This window comes from Chelon labrosus (assembly GCF_963514085.1).
Source record: "Chelon labrosus genome assembly, chromosome: 9".
Classification (NCBI taxonomy): Eukaryota; Metazoa; Chordata; class Actinopteri; order Mugiliformes; family Mugilidae; genus Chelon; species Chelon labrosus.
Genome location: NC_140359.1, coordinates 9,359,756 through 9,377,603, shown reverse-complemented (window position 1 = coordinate 9,377,603; position 17,848 = coordinate 9,359,756). Strand labels below are relative to the sequence as shown.

Sequence of the window (17,848 nt, the reverse complement as noted above, 5' to 3'; positions counted from 1 at the left end):
CTATTATAATATGTTGTAGGATGAAGTAAATCAAAGCCATGTAATGAATGTAATGGGGGGGGGGTATAATCGTAGCCTGTGATCATGTATGTAAACATGACTAATTTATCTCATTTTGACCTAGGGAATAAGCAAAAAATAAACACAGAGTGACATTAAACCTGAATAATGAGTCACTGTGCGCATTAAAAGAAATACCTCAGGTCACAGACTTTTTCTTTTAACCTCTTTGGAGATTTGCCTTATTTACACTAATTGTGTCTGACGTGTGTAGGCAGAAATGAAGATGCGCCTTTGTTATTTTGCACGCACATTTCCCTCCGTCTGGATTAACATTTTGACATTTCAGTTTGGGGCTAGTGCATATAGCCTGGTTCACTGTATGGGCTGTTTGTATGTCTGGAAGGACTGCAGTACGGTGGGAGAGAGAACTCAGCGCACTTCAGTCTAAGAAAACACACGCAAATAGACGACAAAACAATCAGATTAAGAAAATGTCTTCATCCGTATCTGTCAGCAAATACTGCAAGAAGTCACACCAGGAAAGACGAGTAGCGCAGACAACGGAAATGTTTCCAGAGGACCCCGAGAATTGATGAAAAGGGTTGGAATATATGTTTAAATATGATTATTTCCTACAGTGTGCAAAAATAGATCATTTAAATTGGCAGGTTGAAAATAAACAAAAGGAATCATGCAATCAAGACGTGACTCCAACAGTCAAAATGCTTTGAACAACAAGCTTGTCCCAGCGAGGTTCATCATGTTTTGGGGTCCCCTGGAAACACTTTGGTTGTCGTTTGTGGTACTCTTGTTATTGTGAGTATTTACAATGGGTTTCTGCATTTGGTTGTGTATTTGCAGCGCAAACTGACGAAGACCTTTTCTGCATTTGCTTGCGTCACGGTACAGTAGGGCTCTTTCAGCTGTAGATCTGCTCATTATGAAACTTCAAGACTCAGCTGTAATCAGTGTTTTCATGTTAATAATGCATCACATGAAGGGATCGCTATGTACAAACAACGACTCATCTCCCAACTCTTCAACTGCCCCTGGATCTATGCAGCATTTTATTATCTTTTCCGTTAGATCTCTGCGTCCCACATGTGCCTTAAATTGCCCCCCGGGGAAGACAAATTTTTCCTAAATCTCAATCTGAACCCCTGCTGTCACGGAGCGTGGCTGTTAACATATTGTACGTACGGCTCTTCCAACTGATTTGAAGTGAGTGGTGTGGCCTATGCAGACTAGTCTGAGTGGCTTAATTGCTTCTGTCAAGGCAGCTCTGTGTACAGGCCGTAGACAGACTCACCCCACCTTCATGCTACAAACTCCCATCTCTCATATCTGCCGTGGATTGTATCTGTCTGGTGAGTTGTTAATTTCCTGGGGTAGATCCAGAGACAGCCCTAATGTCCTCTGTAAGTATTCTCCCGTTAGCTGCCTAATGTGTCTGATTAATGTGGCAGAGGATCCTCCTGGACGTTTATGATACTCTGTGAAGCTGAATGACGGAGAGTGTGTAATTCATAGAGACAATCCCGCCCTCTGCCTGGCGCAACACACATCCAGTGAGGGGGGGGAGGTTGAAGGTTAAATGGGCTGCTGATTAAGTAGGAACGTCCTTTTATGTTAAAATATTGATTTCAGGCTATGTTGGCCAATAAGACAACCCAGCAGGAAGGTATAAGGATGTCTGCGTAATGTGTTGGGATGGCTGCTTGTCAGCTGCCGTGTTTTCCCTAATTGTTTCTGCTTAGATTGTTGGGGATTAGATCGAAATGCCAGCAGGCATTTATTTCCCCTGTCATGAGATATGCCGTAGCAGAGCTGTATGTTAATAAATCCCACACTCATTTGCAAATCATTTCACTGCTAGAAATTAGGTAAACTTCATCAGCTTTTTATCAGATCAGTGTGTCAAAAATATAAAGAGTGATAAGATAAATGTTTTTTTTTGTTTGTTTGTTTTTTTCTGCAGAATTTGCTTTATTGATCAGTCATATCAGCACTAGATGTGGTCAATGAGCCTCACATGGAGCCCAGTCAGGTGTTAAATAGCCTGAAACCCAGTGCTTGCACAGATAGGTTAAGAAAAGTCAGAGATGAAGGGCCTGTCAAAGGCACTTCAGTCTCAGTAGGCTGAAAATGTAGTGAGAGCAAAAGAGGCGACCAATGAGGGCTGATAAGGAGCAGGGACTCCTCAGACGTCTTTATCAGTCCAAACACACTCCCACACTGGGAGCCCTGGTGGAGTCCAATCTGCTCCATGACTGAGTGTAGCCAGGGGAGGGACGTCGCCCTTGTAAAACTGTTCAAAAGCTTCATTAAGCAACTCCGTCAGCCTCTGTCACATAGCAGTGCAGTGCAGCACGAGGGTTCACACGAGTTGTTACTTCGTGTGCACGCCGTATTGTCTGTAATAGAAGAAATATCCGTTGATCCTGCATGTGTCCACTTCCTGAAAATGCAGGGCTTGTGCAGTCCTTAACAGAAGTTCTCTGATGATTGGTTGTAGCCTTGAAGGATGCCCTGCAGCAAGCTTCCCAGCTTTATCACAAGGGGGTTTAGAACCTCTCACTCTCTGGATATAAGTTCACTGAATCTGTCAGCTTGCTGTTGGGTGTCAACATGTTTTGCAGAATTTTGTGATGGTATCGCTGCAGAAAAAAAAAAAACAAGAGTAGTTGAACTTGCAAAGTAATCAGTGTGTTTTGTAAATACCAAATAAGAATAAATCTGTTGCATTTATTCTTCTGCTGTGTCAGCGCTCCCTACTTTAGTATTCCTCCACAAGTGTTCAGCTGGAGTTTTGTGTAATGTTGAGCTGATTGGTGCCTTTTTGTTGGTATATAATTATTTAATAATTATGTAGTCTTTTAGAGGGGAAAAAAATAACTATTTTGTTTTTGCTCTTAGATGCCAGTCCAATCCTGGGACACAGGAAAACACAGGAAAGGGAAGAGAAACCTGCCGTGTATCAATATTGCCTACCACTTGCTTTTAACCAATTTTTGTTAATGGAAAATTCCTTTCCGTGTGGAGTTTGCATGTTCTCCCTGTGCCTGTCTGGCTTTTCTACAGGTCCTCTGGCTTTCTCCCACCGTCCAAAGACAAGCATGTTAGGTTAATTACTGGCTCTAAATTGATTGTAAGTGTGCATGTGAGTGTAAATGGTTGTTTGTCTCTAGACTGTACCCCCCAGTGTTCCGTTGCCAAATGGAATAGGCGTCCGTCCCCTCTACAGGTTACTTAAAATTCCAAAAAGAGCTCTGAGATTTCAAACGGTACTATGCAATTGGATTTGTAGCAGAATTAGGAAACTTAATTATAATCACTGCCAATGATACTTGCACCAGATGGGTTCTTTAATGTGTTCATTCAGTTTTCTGTGCTTATAGGTATGTAAGCGAAATAAATAAGCTGGAAGATCTCTACTGTTTGATCAAGACAACATCCCAGTACGTGCATCCACTCGTTCTCAAAGAATGCCACTGGTTCAGCCAGCGGATTTTCTGGTGCAGATTGTAAAATCAATGCAACAAATCTCCACGTATCTGCTTTTATTCGCACAAAGCAGCCAATTTTAGTTTCTAACGTATTAGAGGCTGCTGGAGGTGCAGTGCAGGAGGCTCACACAAAGCACAGAACAGAATCTGTCATACACAAAGTTTTCTTCGCAGTCACTGAGGATACCCTGCCACAGCTTCATGATGAATGGTTGTTTATGGTTTTATCTCACTGTGGAGAAATAACTTGGAAGTAGGCAAAAAAAAAAAAAAGATATTTCCCCAGACCATCTAATTCCATCTGGTGGAATGGATCAATAGGATTGACAAAGTGCCTGGAAAAAAACAAAATAAATCTTGCATCTGCGTTTAAGATGTACCAATTAATTACCTTTGTAAGTGTGAGTGTGTGTGTGTCTGCTGGCAAAGACCGTCTTATCCCTCTTAATGCAGTCTTTGTCTTTTCTGTATGTTGAATGAAACTAGTGCTTGCAGAGCCATATCATGGACACTGATCACTCAGTATGGGCAAAGAAGGATGGGCGGGAGCCTTTAAAGAGAGCTAGTCAAGGCAACATGAAGTTGTGCCTTTCAGTGACACAGAAGTGGCCCACTCATCCTATTTGTGAAGTAATTTATAAGACAGATGACTGTGAGTTTGGTCATTTTGTCAAGAGACAACTGCTCTCCTCTTACCTGTTTCCATCTGTTGGTTCTTCTTCTGGCTGCAGGCTGAACGATAATAAAACAGCAGACCACGACCTGTTTTCCCTCAGGTTCAAAGATGTCCTTGCTGCCCTCCTCCCTGTTTTCCTGAGTGTGGAGCAGATAGAGGACCTTTCATCTTGTTCAAAGTAGTTACAGGAATACTATATCAGTGGAGAGCTCAGAAGTGTAAAGCCTTTTAATCAACTCAAGCAGCCAGGCCTACATGGTACACTGTACAGTATATTGCACTGTGTAATTCTCTGTGTAGTCATCTAGTGCGACTGTCAGAAGAGCTCAACTTAAATGCTTTCTTTCTTAATCCTTCCCTCTCCTCCCACGCAGGTGTCTGACAGGTGCGACTATGTTTATGTGAATGGCAAGGAGATGAAGGGCAAGGTGAATATGAAGGTGAACTTCACCTATGGATACCTGGGTGCTCAGCTGGAGCTCAGCGTGTGGATCCCTCGCCTGCCCCTGCAGATTGAGGTGTCAGACACCGAGCTGAGCCAGATCAAAGGGTGGAGGGTACCCATCGCGGCCGCCAGTCAGAGGTACAGTAGCGCATGCATCGGTTAGCTGCAAAATTAAGCACCTTTAATATAGTCAGTGATCAAATATCTCAAAGATGTCTCTACATTGGCCAGCAAAGTGGAATTAAGCAGAAAAACAAGTTTCTCGTACACTTAAGAATAAATTGGAGTAAAAAAAAAATAAAAATAGATAATTTGTTCTGCTAATTGGAAGGTTATAAGTTGAGTTATATAACATTTACACATTTTCTCACTTCAGTTTCAGCTGTGCAGTTTAATCCAGGCATACTGTACAGTTATTAAATGAAATATCATTAAGGTCTGCAACTTTTAATTTGAGTAGATAGGAATTTAATTTATAAATGTAATTTTCTTTTAATTCTTTATAATTGTGTTGTGCTTCGACAACTTTTTTTTCCCTTGTCTTTATATATAGAGGCTCATGATTCCTTTGTCCACATTTGCAGCAAGGCCACCTTGGCTTAAGAGAATAAAAAATGGCCTTTATTCCAAGTGACGTATTTGATTTCAGTCATGGCCGAGATAAGATAATGATGCGATGTGTGACCGTGCACCACACTACCTGTCTCTACCTGACTTCAGTCCTACTGACAGTTCTTGGCTGATAACAAAATGGCTGACCTGTGCAATACAGCTTGTCATTACGACTGGCTTAAGGTGGCCTGCCATTGCGCCTTTTAGTTGTCAGTAGGACAGAACATTATTAGTGCTGTCTAGAGGTCAGACCTTTCCCCTGGGACCTCATCACTAGCAGCACCCCTGCCAAAGCTGCTGTGCAGTGCTACTCTGCAACTGTTGAAATCCATCAATTGATGAAGGAGCTATCAGCCTACCTGCAGTAATTACTTTTAGAAAAGCGTTGCAGTTGAACTTGGAGTCATCCCACACACTAGTGTGGCTAATTATCCCTGCTCTCCTCTTTATTTTGAGTGACAGAGGAACAACATTCAACTAATGCCATGGCTAGTTGGGGGTGTTGCTGTTCCAGTTGTGTGCTGGTGAGCTTTTATCAGTAGGGACAGCCAAGCTGTGTTGTCACATTGACACCAGCACCGCTGCTGACGGCCTGCAGAGAGCTTTGTTTCTCAATGTCTTCCACCCGCCTTTGTTTATCAGGGGCTAACAGGCACGACCTTGCAAAGTAGCACCATGCCTGTTGGTAAGAATGGGCACTGGTCCACTGTCCAAAAGCCCACGAGGAACTAAGCCAATGAGCGACAATGGCACATGGCGGGACCCTCCTTTATTGGCCAGGCTGGCAAGTTGCAGCCATGCTGTGGGGAGAGGAAGAAATGACAAATAAAGAGACATCAGGTCTGTTGGTGAGATAGCTGCAAAAACACTCACATAGGTTTTGACTGACACTGCCTGTATGGCTCACCTCTTTCCTCCCTAAGCCCTGTCAAAACAGGGACAAGATAAGCCTTCGCAGACAGCAAACCCTAGTGTAGGCGTAGCTCTCAGGCATGCACCACTCCTTTAACACTACTTTCAAGATATGTATATTGAGAATCCGTTTCCTCCTGTTTAATAGTGTATTAAAAATCTCTTGCGCTTTTATTACTCACAGTATTTCTTTACCGAGTTGTCTCAAATGATGTGTTCTCTCTCTCCTATGAAACAAAGAGCTGCAGAAAAACCCTACAAGACGCAAATAATGAAAAACAATCAGCCACTGTCAGATGGAGCTACGTCTGTATATATAGAAACAACAATGCCTATTTCTGTCCAAATGACCTCCCTCGTGTTATTGTAACAGAAAATAAAATGCCAAAAACAAATACAGCACGCGATCCACGGGGCACAACAAAAATAAGCATGACACACACATTAATATGCAGCATCTCCTCTGAAGTCAGAGCTGGGCTTTAAAGTGAATGAAGCGGAAAGAAAAATTGCTTTGTGAAGCAGGTTGTTCTCGGCACTCGGAGTGCGATTTGTTTATTAGATTAACCTTAGATTAGATTTTGAGCTGGCTGCACAAGCATTGGCATATCAGATTTATACTGGAGCTAAAATGGGGGGACTTCACTACCAACTTGTTTACTCCTGAATCCATTATGCCTGACTAATATCCACATACATAAATGCACTTATAAATGTGGTTTTAAAACACTGATTCAATCTATATTTCAGTACAGGGGTCTGTACCAGTGTAACATTCATCACTTCATTGACCATGAATATCAAGTAACAAATACAGTCCAAGACACATGCTAAATGATTCAAAACTGCAGTGAAATACAGATAAATGAGATGGTGACTGAGATCATTGGCGAGTGGTTTTAGCAAACTGACTCCACAGAGACCCCTCCCCTTAACTCATAGGACCCAAAGGCCCCCACCAACAACATTATGTTGCCAGACACCACAGGACACCCTCAGAAAGCCCATGTCCATTCTCTGATGAGTCACAACTGTTTTGGAGGCACAAGGGAGACCTACATTATATTAGGAAGGTGGTCATAATGTTATGCCTGATTAATGTAACTACATGCATGTGGAAGTTTGAAGGCTGACTGACTATTATAAAGTAAAGATCCATGCGTTTGATAAAACTAAAAATATGATTGAACAGAAATAAAACCCCACCTTTTTGTGGGAATGCGATACACAATAATGCTCAGACGAAACTAATCTAATGTTCCAAACTTTTCTAATCGTGTCAAAGTGCTGTAGGACTTTTAAAATACAGTGTCAGCAAAGTTATGCAAGGGACAAACAGAAGATGTGATCAATAAACAACCTTCCGTCTTGTACGGTCCTCTACCTTGGACTGATCAGACAGGATTGATTCTCTTTCGTTGCCCAAAACTGCAGTTTCCCAAAACTCCAGTGGATCTGATCGTGTCCTTATTGCTGAGTGTCTTTCATTTCCAATCTTCTTGAATAGGTACAGTCACATCCTGCAACAAACCAACAAGCGGGCATGTTTACAGGGCAATTCAGCCGCGCGAGCATCAATATTAAGAACCTGTTTCCCAAACAGCTTACTCCAATAGAATATAGTTACATTAACTTTAATTAACATTTGAGATTTTTTTTCCCCCCTTTTTCTGTGTTATTCATACTGGTTTGAAGTGGGAGAGATTGAGAAAAAAGTGATGTCACATACTGTGCACTAATCAGACCATTTCAGTCAGTTTCAATACAGTCCAAATTCAAAAGCACTTATCACAAGTATGTCCAAATTACACTATTACAGTTTAAATTGGGGATGTAGTCATGAATCCTGAACATAAAGTTTTTCTTACTTTTACAATATTCACTGGTGAATATTTTCCTCTGTTGATAGCTGTCATTGAATTACATGTGAAAATAGTCCCGCCAGCAAAGCTTTTAAGTCCTTAACTTCAAATCTTTCTGTGCTCTTGGCTTTGCTCTTGAGCGTGCAGCTAACATCTTTATTCCCAGGGCTTTGCATGCAGCCAGATTTCTCAAGGGTTTCAGACAGAAAGAGACAAACAGAGTGGATAATCGCAAGAGATTAATTTCTTTTCTTTTCCCCTTTATCGCAACCTTTTCTCGTGAGTGTGCGCGCGAGAGAGGCGGAGGAACAAATGACGATGATTAGACGGAAAGGTGGATGGAAGTCTTCAGAGCTGTATATGATTAGTATTAGTGGTAGTTGTGTTGACAAAGCGCTTCGGTGTGCGTTAGTATCCCAGCCGTGCCCCAGTGTAAGACTGAAGAGCTGTAACAGCATTTATTCTCCCAGATCAACTGTTCAAACATTGCCTTCTCAACACCTCTGGGTGCTTAATCTGTTGTTTTTTTTTTTTACAAAGGTGTTTGTTGAAGCAAATTTTTTTTTTAAAAAAAGCACTTACAGACAAAATCTAATGATATTGCTGCTGCACTGTAACCATTTAAAACTAGTTTGTCATACTCAGACCAATTTTCCTGGTGAGAACGAGTTGTGTCTCTGTTGGCTGATTTGTTGCCTAAAGTAATAAAATTAGATTTGCTAGCAATAGAGCAATCAGGGAGCCTATTAAGTAAAGCAGTAAGGAGGTGTATGCACATTCACAGCCCGTACTGGGTGATCCAGGATGGTGAGGGAGAGACTCTGAGGAAGAAAAACTATGGCCATTCACTGGATTGATCCTCTCGTACAGATTGAATCAACAACAGTGCATCAGAACTTGGTCTTTGTCAGGTGAAATATGCCCATATTTGTATTGGTATTTGTGTGTGTTTAACTGAGATCCGTTCTACTCGACTGGCAGTAATGAAGTCTATTAATATCTGATGTTTAAAATCAATTAAATGTATTAACGTGGTTTTGTGTGGGAGCATGATTAAAAGTGTTATTTGTTTCCATGGTGAAGCTGAAGTAATGGTCATCTCCAAAGTTGTTAGCGCTCATCATCTGGGGATCATGTTCAGAATGCTTGCACCAAATACACGATCAAAACATTAGCAGTGGTTGTAGTGTGAAGAATAAGTGCACCTTGGATCTGTCAGTAATCCCTTCTCTGCTTTGACTGCAACAAATTTTATAGCAAACCACACAAAACTGTGGGTTGAGATAAGCCAGCCTGGACTGAAGTAATGCATCGATTATCACTGCCATCGCTAAAGTCGTGCAACGTTCGATTGTTTTATTTATTTTTTATTTTTTCCCCTTGGCAGGTCCACACGGGACAGCGAAGATGAGGATGACGAAGACAGGCGAGGTCGAAGCTGCACTCTGCAGTACCAGCATGCCATGGTCAAAGTCCTCACCCATTTTGTCGCCGAATCAGCTGATCCTCGAGGCCAGACCAGCTTCATGTTGGGCACCGATTGGCAGGTGGACATAACAGAGGTTGTGTGGGACTTCCTAAAGGTAGAGAATCCCCAGGTTGCGCAGCTACGGGACAGGAGGATCCTGGTGGGACTCGACCCAGGGATGACCGCTATCCAGGTACGTGTGTCAACTTTAAGTCAGGACAGCATTAAGAAAATCATGCGTAGCAATTAAATTAAATTAAATTAAATTAAAGAACTACGCTGTTGTATTGCAATCATTGTCACAGTCATGGCCATTAATTAAATTCACCAACTTATCTGGGAAAGCAGCAAGATTGTTAAAATGAATTATTTGTTGGCACAATACACATTCTAAATGTCAGTCAGAAGGGTGGCAAACAAGCCGTTGCGCTAACCAAAATTATTTGGAGAACAAAGGCAAACTCTGACTTTATCACCTGAGCTATTCAGGCAAACTAATTACGATTTACACTCCAACTGTCCTGTTCAAATCTTATCTGCTGCCTAGCGCACGCTGTTTCCTTGTGCAGTGAGGAATTTGTGTTGACAAAGTTTCATCTCCAAACAAACTGCCTCAAATCAAATCAACTCCTCTCTGATTGTCTGACTGTTCAGGGTTTGTTTTTTGTTTTGTTTGTTGTCACTGTGTCACTGTTGTACAATGTGACTCAGAACTCCAAACTAAAATGACTGACTGAACCATGGGCGATAGAAATGATGGCTAAAACAATGACAATAACAGCGATATTGAAATGCACCTAAACTGCTCTTTAACTGGAATATGCAGGCGTAAATAAAAAGCAACTTTCATCTCATAATGTCATCTTGGCATTTCACTTGGGCCGATTTGCCCCAAACAGCCACGATACCATCTACAACTAATGCATGTGGGGGTTAGCACTGATTGTTGATTCTAAATTGGCCGTAGGTGTGCATGTGAGAATGGTTGTCTGTCTCTCTGTGTTAGCCTTGTGATAGACTGGAGACCTGTCCAGGGTGTACCCCGCCTCTTACCCGATGACAGCTGGGATAGGCAAGCGGTTACAGAAGAAGAAGAATGAGTGCATGTGGACTTTAATCAACTTCAACTTCAATTTTCTTTCAACAAAAACATCTAATAAACTCTAGGAATACAATCCAAGGACAATAACCATTTCCGTGTCACTGCTATGGTTTGACTAGTACCTCCTTTGGTCCAGAGCAGACAGGTGCTTACCGGTGTGTCACAGCTTGTACTCGAAGCGCTCCGCGGTGAGTGGGTCGTCCCTCCACAGCCCTCTGGTTTGTCAGGCTCTTCACATTAACTGGATGAATATCAACCCCCTAATGACACGTGTGAGTGTGGGATCTCTTTCCCCGGGCATCCAGGGCTCATCTGTCTGCCTGTGTGCAGACATGTGTTCACCTCTGCAAACACCCCTCGCGCTCACAAAATAAGCACAACCAGGGAAAGGTGACGAGCGTGAAGCTCTGACAGCTGTGACTACCTGGGCCGCGCGTCACGTTGACTGAAGCGCGGGGAGACATTTAGAGGGATATGCATGCGGAGAAAGTCACACATAGCTCACACGACATTCATCATAGGCACAGTTAGCTGCCTCTGTTTTTGGGGTTAAAAGGTTCCTTTCCTATGGATCACCAGCATTAATCAAAGGGAATGGATTCTTGCCTACAGGAGGCATGGGGGATGGACGGCAGCCAAGTTGAATTGTCATTTGATCTCCTCACCCTGAGTAAAGATTTAAATGAGAAGTAGGTTTTCTGTATCATTTTGCATATTGCTCAGGAGCTTGTGAGTCTTTTATGTGAGATGAGACATGTGAAAAAGCATTTCCTTAAATCACCTACAAGCTGCGGCAAACCTGCGTTTTTTTAATTTCACGTCTGTGACATCTTCACAGCTAAATGCTCATTGATGTGATGTTTTTGCATCCCAGTTGCCAGGAATCACTTGTCAATGAAGTCATGTGTCCATGCAGTGGTGACTTATTTCAGCTTGGATTTTTCTGTTGATGAAATTTTCGTATGTACTGCACTTTCTTCTCTGGAGCTACGTTTGCTGTTGCTGCTGATTTCTCTAGGGGAAGACCTCCCCAGCCCTGGATGTTTAGAGCAGAAAATGAAAAACTTTTAATGAACAGGCTATACAGTATGTAGCACAGCTGTAATTGTTCATACCAGAACGTCACAGGTTACTGCTTGACAATAATTGGAATGAAAATCTAATTTTTTTGTGTTTTCCTTTAGAAATTACTTCAGTGTCGCGGTTGTAATCTATAATCTCTTTTCCTTTGTTTTTGTACCTCCTAGGTGTTGTCTCCTTTGTCAGACTCAATCCTGGCAGAGAAGACTGTCGCAGTGATGGATGAGAAAGTGACTATTACGGAGTTGGGGGTCCAACTTGTGACGAGCCTCTCCATGAGCCTGCAGCTCAGTCCTGGAAGCAACAGAGCAATTCTGGCTACCACCAGCACACAGGAGGTTCTGCAAAGCCCCAAACAGGTCAGGACTCTGTAACATATACATGTAGAGCTGCCATAACATGCTGAATTGATTGAATTGATTGAATTGATGTTGTAATTTTTCAAATGTGATAATTTCCTGTTTTGCTGACAGTAGATGGAATATATTTAGATATTTAGATTTCATATGTTATTCAAAGCGTCACTTTTATATTGCCTTAGGCTGCAGGATATTCTACTCTCCTCTGGTTCACCACACCATTTATAGACAAAAAAATGTAATAAATAAATTGTGAAGATAATCAGCCGTTTAACTAGTAATGAAGATAATTATTAGGTGGTGCCTCGGTGTATGAGAGATTCGAGCATTAATTGAGCTTTGCGTAACACATTATTTTCTCTTAGCCAGTTGAATGCAAAGCCTCCCTTATAAAAATGAGTGGTGATTTTGATCTAGTGGATTAAAAACAAAGACCTGTAATTATTTGCACACTATTTAGCCAGATCTGATTAAGGCAGAAAACATTATTTGTTGCACACCAGAAATTAAATTATACTCCATTTGAAACAAAATTTGATATAACTGCGGAAGCCAAAAATGTGCCTTCTGTTCCTTTGAATACCGTGCTTTCCAAAACAAAGGACCTTCTTCCAGATTGCATTTCACACTATCAGGGTGCTAGAATGAGCAATTCCACAGCAAGGAAAGCTTGAGTGTGTGTGGGTATTCGTTTGTTCCACACTATCCCTAACATTCTTAACTCCTGGGCTTGAAAGCCAGAGTGTGGCAGAATATTTTTCCCTGGGTAGCTAATAGAAACGGAAGGCTAATCTCTGAGCATGCCAAAGCAACATCACAGCTACTGTACAAGAATTTGATTTACGGTCCAAACTTAGCCAGGCTGTCGTATTTCGCTTCCCCTCCTAATTTGCCGTGGTTACTCTCGTTGCGGCTCTTTCATCTGCACATCAAGCTCTGTCACAAGTTCTCTGAACTGCTCCTCACCAGTCCTCTTCACCCTAGTCCTCTAGCTGGAGAAGCCCACTCAGGCCATTTATCTGCCTGATCTCTTTGTGAAGATAAGCAGGCAGCACTTCACTGTAAGTCCTTTGGTGTCCAGAATTAGGGGCATTGACAGACCACTGTAGGAATCTACTTTGGGGATTTGCCCTTTGGCAACAATAGAAGACATTAAAATTGTGGAACTACAGCAGAACGTACGGCAAATCCTCATTTGCCCGAACAATGTTTAATGGGACTGTTTGATCTTTTTTCCTATCTTTTAATCTGTATCCCCCTTAGCTCAGAGAGAGAAGCTGCTGAGTTAGCAAAACTATGCAACTGAGGGAATACTTATTCACCCTACAATTGTATCTCCAAGTAGAAACCTTTATATGTACTTTATGTCTATGTGGTCCATTGATAATAGGAATATTAAATGAAAATCTTCATTATGTGGCTCATTTCTACAATTGACCAGCAAGGGGTTGTTTGCACTATAACTTCCTTTTCTTTGCTAAAGCACAACATGTTGTCTTGACTATTTTCTCTCTCTCTTTGCACGTGTGTGTTTCTCCACAGGAGGCCTTGATCAGCGCCTGGCTGCAGTTTAGTGACGGCTCAGTGACTCCACTAGACCTCTACAATCCGGACTTTTTCGTCCTGACAGCCACCTCCCTAGATGAGGAAGTGGTGACAGTGCAGCAGGACCCCTCGTGGAAATGGCCTGTCATCGTAACAGAGGCAGAGGGTCAAGGCCTGCTGGTCAGGGTGGAAATGACTGTTTGCGAAGTCTGCCAGAAGTTCAAGCGGCGCAGCGTCCTAGCAGCAGGGAACTGTAACGTCAGGGTGAAGTTTGGACGTGGTGACAGCTCGAGGGGTGGGAGCAGCGACTATGGTCCTGATGGAGATGATGTGGAGAACAGAGGCAGGCTGTCCTCCTCTCAGGACAGGACAGGCCTTGACACCCACTACTATGGCAGCTCTATCTCTGACATGGAGGATGGGGTGTTGAGCAGAGCCACCACTACTAGAAGCGCAATAATGCGCAGGCCAAATGGGGATAAACTTTCAGATGATGGCCGCCAGAACATGCCAATTGACTTCGCTGACTTCCCTGCACAAGTAGATCTGCCGCGTGGTCGCAATATGGACGATGACCTCGTTCAGACTGCTCGTGGGCTCACAGACCTAGAAATCGGCATGTACGCCCTGCTGGGGGTTTTCTGCCTTGCCATCCTGGTCTTTCTCATTAACTGCATTTCCTATACCCTAAAATATCGCCACAAGGAGCTCTCCATAGAAGGCCAGGAGAACATGAACCATGCCCACGACTGGGTGTGGCTGGGGAACGAGGCAGAGCTTCTGGAGAGCCAAATCAGCCTTTCGCCCCAGCAGGAGGAACAGACCTCCATGATGGACTCGAGCAGCGGCCTCGAGGAAGGCAGCCAGTTGCTGAACGGAGGCTCTGTCCAAAAGAACGTGCAGAGCCAAGTGCACCGGGCGGCAGACACAGGCTGCGTAGCCAAGGACAGCAAAGGAGACTCCCCCACCACCAAGAGGAAGAGAGTCAAGTTCACCACGTTCACCACCATCCCCTCAGACAATAGCTACCCCATTGTTAGCACACTGACTGGAAGCCACAGCCAGGACATTAAGTGGGTCTGCCAAGACGTGCAGCTGGGAGACTCCAAGGAGTTACGCAATTACATGGAAAGGTTAAATGACAGTGCTTTAAAAGAGGTGGCATAATGTACTGTGTGCACTTGTAACAAACTCACCTTTATGCCTTCCAGAGGAAAGTGGGTCTAAACGGAAACCAGACCCACGGTTGGTGAAAGAGGAGGAATCTTCACAATCTCCCCGAAACTGCCAAAGGCTCTTTCAAATTTAAAAGGACTGTCACGATTCAACAAGTGACTGACGATAAATCACTATCAAAAGAGAAAAAACACACAAAAAAAAAACAACCTGGAGAACGTCGGGCGGTTCTTTTTTTCATTTGTTTATCAGATGATTAACTTTTTATCATCATTTAATCACGACAGGGTTTAGAACAAAGCGACTATCCCAGGATCAGTGTGCAGCAGTGATGACCTGAGATGTTCAGACAGAACACAGATCTTAAAACGGACAGTGACGCGACTAGATAGACGTTCCGAAGTGTGTGTGTGTGTGTGTGTGCACATTAAATGGTTTTGGAAGTTTTGTATCATGTTGGATGTTAATTTCTTATGTCAGATCTTTACGCCGTGGAAGAGTTCTGGAGAGGCCAAAGCAAGCCAAGAGAAGTTTCTGCATGTCGTTGGAAGAAGAAGAAAAAAAAAAAGAAAAAAAAGGCACAACTTTCCGGTTCTTTCTCATCCTCCTTAGCAAGGCAAAAGACCTGTTATGTATATACTGAAAAGTCTCCAAAGCATTGTACTGTTGCTCTGTATATTGTATTTTCATAACATTTAAGAAATACACAATAATGTCAAGTGTGTGTATAAGCTTTTATTGGCCGCCGTTGTCATAAGGTCATTCATTAAAGAGGGTCGAGGTGGAGGGGTGGGGGTGGGGGGGTTCATCTTCACATCAAAGAGTATTTCATGAGATGCAATTTAGCCACAGGCCACAACACAGCCCTTCTAATGGCGGCCGGTGGTGGAGGAAGGCATTAATACTCTCACTGTAGCCTGACATGACAGCCTGTATAACAAGGAGCAGTTAAACTAAACGGCTGGACAACATGATAATGTGACATTTCACACTGCCACCCCCTCCCACTTTAAAGTTTTGAGAGCTTTAAAGAAAATGCCAGTGAATGTCTCATTAACCCCTGTGCCACGGTAAGCTCTGAAAAGCAAACGGACGGACAAACAGGAGCTCATCTCTCTGTGCACATGCGGACACAAAAGGAGTAATTACAAGCAAGGTGGGAAATGTTTTCTCTTTTCCGAAACGGATCTTTTATTATTCAGATAATTACACAAATAACAATCATCTCTGAAAACGTCCTAAACAAAGGCAGTCGGCTGAAAAATTGCATTTTGCTCGGCGAACGTTATTATCGTCACAGTGGTGCCGGCTGATTGTGTTTCTGGTGCGCGTGTGTGTGTGTTATTATTTTCCAGCAAGCAGAGAAATGTTCACATTATGTTCTCTGTTGCTGCTGCTGCGTGGATCAGACTGTTAATCAGCAGCACTGATTCTCAGTGTTACCTGGAAGAAGGGAGGTGAGACATTGCGGTAAATCATAGCACTACCTTGAGTGTAATTAGGGATGTTGTGATTAGCTCACTCATGCCGGCAGTCAGAGCTGAATGGAGACCCTCCAGACACCTACATGAAAGTTTAGCGGCTTTTCAGCTAATATGCAATTAGTTTTATCAGCTTCTTGATTGATTCCCTTCTCTAATTCTGTGAGGCTGCTACTGGCAGATTGCACACCGAGCCAAGACTTGAATTCACAAAAAAATTTCAGCAAATGGAGTTCAAGCAGAATTATAACAAATCATAATAAGTGTAATATAGTATTAATTATTTATTATTATGCCTAATTAAGGGTGGCACAGTGGTGTGGCCGACTGGGGCCTTTCTGCGTGGAGTTTGCATGTTCTCCCTGTGTCTGCGTGGGTTCTCTCCGGGTACTCCGGCTTCCTCCCACCATCCAAAGACATGCTGGTTAGGTTCATTGGTGATTCTAAATTGGCCGTAGGTGTGACTGTGAGTGAGAATGGTTGTCTGTCTCTCTGTGTTAGCGCTGGCGACCTGTCCAGGGTGTGCCCCGCTCCAGACCCCCCGCGACCCTCCACAGGACAAGCAGTTACAGAAGATGAATGAATGAATACCTAATTAACATAATTAGTATAACAGAAGTTGTTTAGAGGTTTTCCATCCAAGTTCCAAATTAGTGTAGGTCAGCAATGAGACCAGTAACATGAGCAAACAGCTAGACTAGATTTGATCTGGAGTTATTGACTATGAAGGACTATTTAGAGACAGTTCTTCCTGCAGTCTCATGTCATGCACTAACCCTAACCCACAGACGGACTAGCACAGGCCAGCTATTCCCCCTGTGTCCAGTCTGGGCTAAGCTAAGTGATGGTAGCTTTATATGTAATGCGCTGACATGTGAGCGGTATCAAGCATGTGAGCTAAATCTGTCTCCAAGAGAGAATGTGCTTTATTTTTGAAATGTCAAACTTTATGGTGTTTTAGTTTTTTAAAACGAATTAAAAGTGAAAAGTAATCTTTGCCATTCTACTTTTAAACCGTAAATCCACCGTACAGGAGGTTAGTTCAGCTGTTGCCAACTGTTACTTGTTTTCAAACTCGTGCTGACACACAAACAAAATGTTTCTGCGTTGTCCTGATTTTTTTTTCCTGTCGTGGTCCGCTGCCTCCTGTGTAGTTTTTCTGCTTCTGTAGTTCTTTCCGTGGCTGCAGGGGACTGAGCCAGGGTCCTTGTGCAGCTTGCGCTGTGTGCTGGGACTGTGGCTGCTGCGCCCACCCTGTGGACTGTGAAGGGTGAGGAGAGCCTGTGCAGATATGGGAGGGATTTTCCTGTCAGCCACATGGGGCGTGATTGATGGAGGGCCCTGTGTAATTAAAACACCACTGTGACTCTCTTTCCGTGACCATTGTCGGTGGCTTCATCCTCTTCAGGTGCGAGCAGAGCAGTGCAGCCCATTAAAGACCCACTGCTCCCACCCCCTTGGGCTCTAGTTTTAGATGTGCTCATACCTGCTGGGATGTGGCACAGAAGATATAATGACTGTATTCACTTCGATTCTTGGTAACTCTTATTTTTTTGTTGGCCTTGAAGTCTTGACTTCCTTGAAAGGGAAGAAAAACCCATCCCCAGGCCTCCATCTTAAA

General features: G+C 43.1%; 1 protein-coding gene across 1 annotated transcript in view; it reads left to right on the top strand.

Moving 5' to 3' along the window:
• Positions 1–15,441, top strand: part of LOC311493062 (transmembrane protein 132C) — a gene marked incomplete at its 5' end in the record, with an annotated part of 123,452 nt that extends 108,011 nt beyond the window's left edge. Inside the window, 4 exons of the mRNA XM_084551580.1 lie at positions 4,560–4,768; positions 9,404–9,677; positions 11,834–12,025; positions 13,568–15,441. Of these exons, the coding sequence (XP_084407706.1) occupies positions 4,560–4,768; positions 9,404–9,677; positions 11,834–12,025; positions 13,568–14,737 (1,845 nt within the window). The 3' untranslated portion in view covers positions 14,738–15,441. The remainder of the gene's footprint in view (positions 1–4,559; positions 4,769–9,403; positions 9,678–11,833; positions 12,026–13,567) is intronic.
• Positions 15,442–17,848: the final 2,407 nt, after the last annotated feature.